Consider the following 9,595-nt stretch of genomic DNA (forward strand, 5'->3'; position numbering starts at 1 on the left):
CCGCCGCGCCGCAGCCCCATGTCCGCGCTCCCCGCCGGTGCCGACATCAAGAGGGCTCTGGAGAACAGCCCCGAGACCAACATCGAGGATGAGCTGCCCGAGGAGCCGCCGCAGGCGCGGCCCACGGGCTACCTGCTCCTCAGCATCTTCTCCTGCTTCTGTCCCGCCTATCCTGTCAACATCGTCGCCTTCGTCTTTGCTGTTATGGTGAGTAGCAGCCCGCCGGCTGCCCCGGGCTGGCCTGGCCGCGGCAGGGTGACTGACGGACATCCAGCTGCCTTCCTAACTTCTTGTCCCTGGTGTGTGCGGGAGGCAGCCAGCCGGAGAGCATCAGCGGCTCAGTCGCGGTGTCTGCTGAGCTGTCCGGCAGCAGGTCTAAAATGTGGAGTGAAAGGCAATTCCTGATCTGAATATCGGCTCTATAAGGGAGGGAGGCTTATCCCAATTAGTGAGACTTGTAACGTGAACTAACTTGCCCGCTTAATAGGGCGTTATCTATGCGTGAAAGTGGCAATGGGAGAGCAGAAATCAGATTTGCAAAGGAGCAGATGTGGCTTTTACTACAGCTAGTCAAATACGATAGAAGTGCCTTCCTGCCACTAAACACATTCTTTAGCCTCATACCACTTGCTAGAATAATACACATGACAGTTGTAGGTTGTTGGCAAAAACCCCTATAAAATTGTGTACCAAGTACACGGAGAGAACAGCTGTACTCTACTAATGATTTGCATAGTCCTTAATGAGCAATCCTGTTAATGTCAAACGGATTATTACAGCAGAATCTTCTTTGAGTTAAAAGTTGCAGAGTTGGATCCAGGCTTTTCTAATGGGATACATGATTAGTGTAATCAGTAATGGTACAATGTATTTGTGTTGTTTAGGAGTTGAAAAGAGTTTAAAACATGTTCTGTATTTTCATCCTTTGCCCTGATAGCCAGGCTGTAAAGGTAAGTAAAAAATAATTACTTCATTTTGCAACTAAGTGTAAAAGTAACTGCCTGCATCCTAAATATCCTAATGCACATTCATTTAAAACTAGTAAGATTGATCAGAAATCACATGTAAGTACTAGGTTACATACTTAAACTTGAAAATCACTTAACAGAGCTATTCCGGTCCTCTTCACAACCTTTTTTGCCCACGTAAGTTTTATCTGCAAATTTTTTTTTTCTATTTATTTGGTTGTTGTTGTTGTCAGCTGTCCAATATGCTCTTTTCCTTGATCTGAAGAAATTTGGTTCTGCTGGTACCCAGCATCTTTTCTGTCTGTGGACACTTAGGGCACTATATAAAGTAATGAGAGCTGATGATCTGGGGCTCTGAGCATCTGCTCGCTCTGACAGTGCTTTCACCAAAGCACAGGGCTGCACAGAAGTTAACTGTCAAGGACAGAATTTGGCCTCTAAAGATTTTTGCACCCCATATGGAAAAATTGTCACCCACGCCCTAGCTGAAGTTCACGCAGGCTTTTGGAGTCAGGCTTAGGTAGCTGTCACCAGGGGCATATGTGGGAACCAGGGTGGGAAGAGCTAATTCTAAAACAATCTGTGCAGATCTGAGCTACCCACTCCTTTAAAGGGGGAAACAAAACCCAAACTAATGACCTCTGCTGTATGGAATCCCTTCTGTTTCGACATTGGTCTTACCTAAAGCCTCTTCATTTCCATGAAAATAAAATGTCCAACTTATTTTCCACAGCTTGATTGCCCTACCTTGTAAAGCTGCAACCTGTAAGTGCTTTGTTCATCTCGACTCCAGGTTTTATTTCTACTTCTGCTGGGATCCACATCCTCCCTCTCTTTCACAGCTTGCTTCCTAGAGTTTCTAAGGGTTAACACTGAGATACAAGAGTGGGTTATTTTCTTTTCTTACAGGAGATACCTTTGTAGGCTGTAGAGCTTGCCTGAGATCTTGTGTCAGAGGAGATAAAGACCCATGAAAGTGGCATTCCCTATAAATTTCCACATCATAGAATGGGCCTAGAAGGAAAATCTTGTTGGCTTCTAGAGGGCCATGGTTCAGCACCCTGTCTGCCTGTGTCATGTCCTCCTTAAGTGCTCTCAATTCAGACAATAGTTCCACTCTAAAAGTAGAGTCTGGCCTCTAACACACCCCCAAATTAAATGACAGGTTTGTCTTCAGTCTCTTCTTTTTCTTCTGCTGCCCCATTTACAACTCCAGCAGTGATTTCTTCACTTCTTTCTCACCTTTGGGGACACAAACCTTACCATTTCAGATCTTACCTCCTTGACTGTATTTTTAGCATTAACCTCTCTCAAGTTCTCCCTGTTGTGATAATACGCTTTTCTTGTTCCTTACCTCCTTTGTGAAAGAAGGCTATACCTCACAACAGAGATAAGAGGATAGCTAGTAGCAAGAATGCTTGATGGCATCAGTGTGTTGATATATTGGCGTTACAAGAGCAGCCCCCTTAAACTAGTTGCTGGTCACTTACAGATATGAGGATTCCTTGGCAGTTTTAGCAAATGGGAGATTTTTATTTTTTTTTTTCCCCAGGGTCCTGGCCAGGACTCCTGGCTGTAGGATTACTCTTCTCCTCAGTACTCTTCTGCAGTTGCAGCCAGATGCCACCAGTTTCCTGCTTCCTGTTGCTTCCAGCAGCTGTATCACGTTGCCAACAATTAGTTGGCTCACTCAACCGCAGAGGTTCCTCGCTCGGACTTTCCCAGTTCTTTCTCACATAGGTGAGACCACAGGATGAGGGTCAGGAGTGTGAGATGCCAGTACCAGGTCAGGAGGTTCATGTGACAGAATAAACTCTGGTGGAAGTGTGTCTCTGAGCTCTGTAGACCTGTATGTCACACTAGTCGTATCATTCCGTAGGGCCTTAGATTTGTAACAGCTTCAGAACAGTTTCTCCAAATGCTATTTTTCCCTGATTGTTTGCTCCTCACTCCCTCATCATGTTGACATATTTCTGTTTAATCATTTGCATGTTTCAAGCAACATATGTGGTCAAGCTGTGACAATCTTGGCTCATCTGCTTCTGATAGTAACAAGTTCTTTGACTGCACGTGTTGCCCTTGGATTCAGATGCCTTGTCTGGGTGTTGGTTTCCCTAGCAGAGGCAATGAGCGAGAGAGTGGTAGATATCATGGAACAGCAAAGGATGGAACTTGTTTTCTGAGGGGGTCACACAGAATCACAGAAGGTTAGGGGTCGGAAGGGACCTCTAAAGATCATCTAGTCCAAAAGCAGGATCATAGCAGTATCACCTCTTCTAACTGGGATCCTAACAAGCCATGTTGGCTTTGGTCAGGTCAGTGACTGGCACAGTGACCAGTGATCCTGTATAGCTGTACTTATCTTTAGTTGAAAAGTTCATTATATATACAGCTATTTTTAAGTAGCTTGTAGGTGCCTGGACATCTAACACCTTATGAGACAGCCTGTACCTACTTTAAGAGTACTAAACAAAGCTCAGTGGCTGTTCTTAAGCATTTCTGCAAGGCCTTTATCTTTTCAAACTGGTAAGCTTTTCCTCTGCAACAATACTTTCAACCTGTACCCAGAGACACAGGAGTCCAGGGCTTTTTTTGCATGCTGCTATACAGCCTGCAGAGCAAATTCTGCTTTCATTCTGCTCATCACCTGCCTTGTTTCGTTTGCGAAAAAGCAGAGATCAAGCCTGGTTCTGAATTGCTCTTCAAGTCCTCCTTTCTCTTTACAGGGAAAATGTTCACAGTGAGAAGTCATTCTGAGGCAGCAAGTCTTAATCTTCCTTTGCTCTGAACTAGAGAGAGTGTCTCGTTTCTAGGCCCAGCCCCATAAGGTTTTTTACATGGAAAGCCTAGAAAATGTTAATCAGAAAACCTCAGTCTGGCCTGCCCAGATCTGGAAGGCATATAGAGAAGGATTTCTGAAGTAATTCAGTATTCTTTTCGGCTTTTGCCATAAACGGTGCTCTGGGAATGTGGAACAGAAAGTGTACATTAAAAAGAGATTAATAGTTTATAGCTAATCAGCAAATTTCTTTTTATAGGAGTTTATGTTGCCTCGTTGTTGAGCTGAGAGTATCTTTTATAAATAGATGTGTGTGAACCTGGTGAAGTCACTGAGATTGCTCAAGTAAATAAGCAGCTGTGAAACTGTGGCTTTAATTTAGTTTATGACTTCATAGTGAGTGAGGTAGCAGAAACCTGAGAAATCATTTGGTATTAGGTTGAAAATGGTTAAAATTTGTTTTAAAAGTTAGACAGACTAGAAGTTGCACACAGATGCTGTATTCTGTGTATGTTGCCTAGTCCTTGGAAGTAAATAGATGTAACATTTAAGGCTTTAACAGTTAATGTTGTCTACGTCCAACATCGAAAACTGGAAGCTTCATCTAAGGGCCCATTGGAGTAGACAAAAGTAATTGAATTTCAGAGCTTTGCATCAGACCCTAAACATTCACTCAAACGTCTTATTTTTTCTTGAATGCTAATTTATGCCATTTAATTTAAACCTCTTAATAAAGAAACTTTTGTCTCCTTCCTGTCTCTCCCAAATCCTCCTCTTTATCAGTAATGCTATTTTCCTCCTCTTCATCATGGGTTTGTATTAAAATGGCATTATTTATTTAAGTGCACTGGGTGAATTATTTATGCAGTACCTGCAGATCTCACATGGACGTTCTCCAGATTTCCTAAATACATTAGAAAAATTGCACAGAACTGCAAGCTGGTGCTGTCATGTCTTGCTTACAGTTCTGTCTTGATCTTGAGACCACGTGTATGGGGGACTGAGTTTAGAGCGTTTGCGGGTAGTTGTCGTGCAGAGCGGGTCGTTTGATGGGTGGGGAGAAAAATGTCCAGGGCTGGAGTGTCAGTGATGCTTCTCCATGTTTTTCCCTGTAGCCACAGTCCTGTTGATAGTTGCTGACAGAGGCGAGAGGAGAAGTCAGCCTGCTCAAGACCAAGCCAAGCCATGTGTCTCCTGATACTCCTTTCACTGACATTCCTGAATGTATTTTGAGAAAACCTAGGAAAGCTCTTCTGTAGACAGAGCTGGTGAAAACAGTGGAGTAACTTAGGTGAGAGAACTGTGCCAGCCACCCTTTGTCACAGGGGGCTGCACTGGTGGAGAGTTGGAGGTGACATCATCCTCTTTTACTGTGTGTTTGTGCCTGTTTCTCATTTCCATCTCTCCCCTCTTTCCCCACTGTATCCTTTAAGTCCACTAGCCAACCTCCATGACCTTTGACAGCAGAGCAGAGGTATTAGTAATAGTCTTTAGGGAAATAGAATAGAGAAATGTTTAGGCATGTAAGCTTCCAGGAAGAGAAGTGTATCAGTGCTCTCTTTAAGGGCAAGAGTGCATCAGCAGCTCAGCCCTTCTTCAGCACCAGAGAATAAGTACCTGCACTTATCCTTGAGAAGCAATTCTAGGAATATAGACTTCATTGCTTTGGGACTGTCTTGGCACAAGTGATCTTACTGCAGTGCTAACACCAAGGATGCATCTAGCCCATTAACTTCTGTGTGCTCCCTAATCGACAGAATGCACACAGATAATGTCCCTAATTATTTTTCTGCTTGAGGAAAAAAGGTTCTACAACAGTACCTGGTATCCTCTGAAATTCATACCTTCCCTGCCCTCCACAGTCTCAGATCTTCACTCTGTTGAATTAGCTGTCGTTCTGTGTTTGCTACAAAAAGTGATCTGTAACTAAAGCTTTTTTTTAATAGCACTTGGTTATACCTCGTGCAGTCATTTTCTAAAGCCAATATGAATTATTTAATCTACAGAACAGTTCATTTGATCGGATCCCCCTATTTCTTCCCCTACACCTTCTATTTCTGGGCTACTTATGAGATACTAAAGAACAGCTTATGACTAAACCTGATTCCCTGAGGAAATATGCTGGGATAGTTCAATAGTGCAATCTGATAAAGAAATTCAGACTCAATGTCGTGGTTTACGAACTCAAACTCTCCTGATCTTTTTTTTTTACATTTTTGGGGAGAAGTTATTACAAACTTTGTTAGACTTGTGTACTAGAATACTTCAGTATCCTTCACTGCATCTTTTCTTCTAAAAATACGGTCTGATTGAAACAAAAATGAATTCAGAAAATCCTACAGTCTGTTTCACAAAAGACTAGAAAATCCAAGTGGTCCTATCACGCCTTGCAATCTCTGTATCTAATGAATATAAAGCATCTGCTAAATCATGGGTAGATATAAGCTCAAGTCTGTTGAGATAATATCTGTATATCTGCTGTATACTTCAGGACCTATATGTTAATTCTTTTCAGTGTGTTCCAAAAATGGAAAGAAACAGAATTTCCAGCCCGTGAAGATCGCACTCAGATGTTTCATTCAGATGATCTATATTTGTTTTGTTTTCTTTTTCTGCCACCAGAAAACTACCTAATAATACTTCAAACTTTGCTTTGAGAAGTAAAACCCTGCAAAGATAGATTACTGGGCCTTTTTAAAAGAAGTTTTCCTGAGAGTTTCTGCAAAACTGCAGTCTATTCATGCTTCTTTGCGTGCTTATGTTCCTATAAAGTGTGAGAGTTTATTTCACTGCTAATGAAGTGGCTAACTAATTGTTCACATATACTACAAAAATATTTCAGAGAGAAAAGCCACTGACTTATGCAAGTGGGTGGATTAGAGTTGATTTGACAACATTTATTCTTGTGTGTACAAGAAAACTCATCATATGAGTATAGCCTTACCGCTGAAAGTGAAAGAGCTGTAGTTGCAATGAAATGAGTGGAACAGAAAACTGGACTCCCAGGCTACCTTGGACTGTTGGCAGCGAGTGTTTATTTCTATCCTTTTTCTGAAGTCCTTTCTGCAGTACCAATGTGCACAGGACTTAACATTCGTTCAAAGCAGTCAAACTGGTTTGTGTGCGGATTTCCGGTTTAAAAAAAAAGTCACAAACTCTCTGTTTCTTTTCTACAGGCTTTAAACAGTTATAATGATGGTGATATAGAAGGGTCAAAAAGACTGGGTCGCAATGCGCTCTGGGTTGCTGTTGCATCAATTATCATCGGCCTTGTCGTCATCGGAATCTTTTGCCTAGTTCATTTCACAACGGTAAGCAAAATGCTGCTTCAAAGTAAGAAACTAAAGATTTTTAGAAACCTCTAGTATTGTTAAAATGTAGGGATGCACGCATGTTTTCCAAAAGAGTGATTTTTACTTAGTTTGCAGTTTAGACAATTTTGTCACCAGTGGTTAAAAAAACACAGCTGTGTCTTAGCAGCAGTGAATTTTCTACAAATTTTTGCATCTCCCATAAGTTTTTCCAATTTAGGGCCTCTGCTTTTTGTTTTTTCTGCACCTCAGTTTCACCATCTGCAAGACCAAGCGCATACGGATCCTTAGATTTCAGCTAAGAGAGTGCCCAGGTGCTAATTTTCAGTCTCATATCTGTCCAAAGTATCTTTAACTATGCAAGAAGACGACAGTCAAATTACTGTTTAATAGTAAGTTGACTGTAACTATATCAGAAGCGACCACAAATGTAGCTTTGACTTGGAGTGCAACGACCAGTTGCTCTCAGTGCTGTGTAATGCACCTGCTTTTGTACATGTGGAGCAATAGTGAAGCAGCTCGACAGATGAATCTCTGGATACACAGTGGTTACCCAGATGGATTATAAGCTTATGTGGAAAAGAGGATAAAAGTAATAAGGGTATTGATATCCTTTCTTAAAGTTGTGCAATGATATATTCTCTATAGTAATGTGCACTTCCCATTAAAGTAACTAGTTTAAATCAATTTATTGCGTGTTTTGTATGGAGAGCCTCTCAGTGGACTGTACTCGCTTATTTATAAACTAAAAACAGAGAGCCACTGCTGAAATACGAACATAGGATCATAGAACAGTTTAGGCTTGAAGAAACCTTCAAGATCAAGTCCAACCTTTGTCCCAGCCCTATTAACACCACTAACCCATGTCCCTGAGCACAACATCTGCCCGTCTCTTAAACACTTCCAGGGATGGCGACTCAACCACCTCCCTGGGCAGCCTGTTCCAACACCTGACGACCCTTTCAGTAGAGAACTTCTTCCTCATATCCAACCTGAACCTCCTCTGGCACAACTTAAGGCCATTTCCCCTTGTCCTGTCACTCAGCTCTAGGGAGAACAGACTGACCCCCACCTCACTACAGCCTCCTTTCAGGCAGTTGTAGAGAGCGATGAGGTCTCCCCTCAGTCTCCTCTTCTCCAGGCTAAACAGCCCCAGATCCCTCAGCTGTTCCTCGTACGACATGCTTCAAATCCTTCACCAGCCTGGTACATTCCACTTTCCAGGAAGTGGAGTGTAGTAGCTGGCTAAACATTTTCAGACAAAAATTTGAAGTACACTGTACTGAACTGTTAGAGAAGTTAGTGGAGGTGGGGTCCATTTCTGTAGGATATTGGTGGATGGCGATGCAGAATCAGAAGCTTACTGCATATTCTTTTAATTTCCCCATACGTTTTGCACGGATCTCTCCTTGGTTCGGCTTGTGTTCAGTTCAGCCCTCACAGATTTAAAACCAAGTCACTTCAGGCAGGGTGTGCCAAGTTTTGTAATTGACAGCAGCAGTAAATTCTTGTGTTCACTTCTCCCTTACTCATCATTTCTCAGACAAGGATAGCAACTCAATATTTTTTTTTTAAGTAGGAGGAGAGAAGTGCAGCATGAGGAGTGGCAGACAGCACTGACCTGAAGCATTCACATTAACCAGGGCACACTGCCTACACTTAGTTGTGGTCAACATTTTGCTTCTGTTACGGTGTGGGCTGAGTGCGAGTGCTTCTTTGTGCCCACTGCCAGGTACTAGTGGTAGTTAACACTTCACATCTAACTAGTATTTGTAAGCATCTCTTCCTCTTACACTCTCAAAGAGGTAAGCAGCAGTAAATCATTATAATACGATTTTGGGTTTTTTTCTTAAGTTTTATCTTTTGAAGATTTATTTAACTTGGCTTTGGTTTGGTTTTGTTTGTGGGGTTTTTTTTAAGAGAAGAATCTCCATGTTAGATGGAAGCATTGCCAGGTGCCACCCTGCTCTGATATTAATAGCTTCCATAGAAGTCTCCTGGCTGAATGGAACCCTGAGTTTTGTGAGGACTCAAGGCTTACTGGATTCACCCTGCTCTCTGCCTTTCCAGTCTCTTCACTACTTCCCTTTCTCCTCACACCTGTCACCCTTCCAAGAGGCCTTGCTGCTAAGGAAATGTTTGATGGGAGCAGCTATCCTCTCTATTCTTCTGATGGGAAAATGAGTGACCAGGAGCACCCAACTGACCTTTCTACCTTCATGCTTGCACTTTGTTGCCTTACTCTTGAACATTTATATTTTACACTAAATTGTCTTTGAGTTTGACGTGTCACTGGTGTGGGTGGCATTGCACGTTCCATGCAGCTATCTTGCGTCCCTTCGTACCTTGGCCATGATTATTTATGAACGGCTGCTTTGCGCTCTACTCATGTGAAGTGATTGTAAATTACTTCTGTGGTACCTTAATATATATGCTTCAGTATCGGTAAGTTAGTACAGAATAGCCTGAATGATCAGCCCTGTAACTGATTTATTTGATTACTGTTAGGCACATATCTGATGTTTCCATAATCAACA

At 42.3% G+C, this 9,595-nt stretch overlaps 1 protein-coding gene across 1 annotated transcript; it reads left to right on the top strand.

The window, feature by feature from the left end:
- Positions 1–18: 18 nt before the first annotated feature.
- Positions 19–7,058, top strand: TMEM233 (transmembrane protein 233; the record flags this gene model as incomplete). Its single annotated transcript, XM_009868372.1, has 2 exons — positions 19–207; positions 6,924–7,058. Coding segments are annotated over exons 1-2 (324 nt in total), but the record flags the coding sequence as incomplete, so codon positions are not given.
- Between the last annotated feature and the right edge of the window lie 2,537 nt (positions 7,059–9,595).

This window comes from Apaloderma vittatum, unplaced genomic scaffold (genome assembly GCF_000703405.1).
Source record: "Apaloderma vittatum isolate BGI_N311 unplaced genomic scaffold, ASM70340v1 scaffold42450, whole genome shotgun sequence".
NCBI lineage: Eukaryota > Metazoa > Chordata > Aves > Trogoniformes > Trogonidae > Apaloderma > Apaloderma vittatum.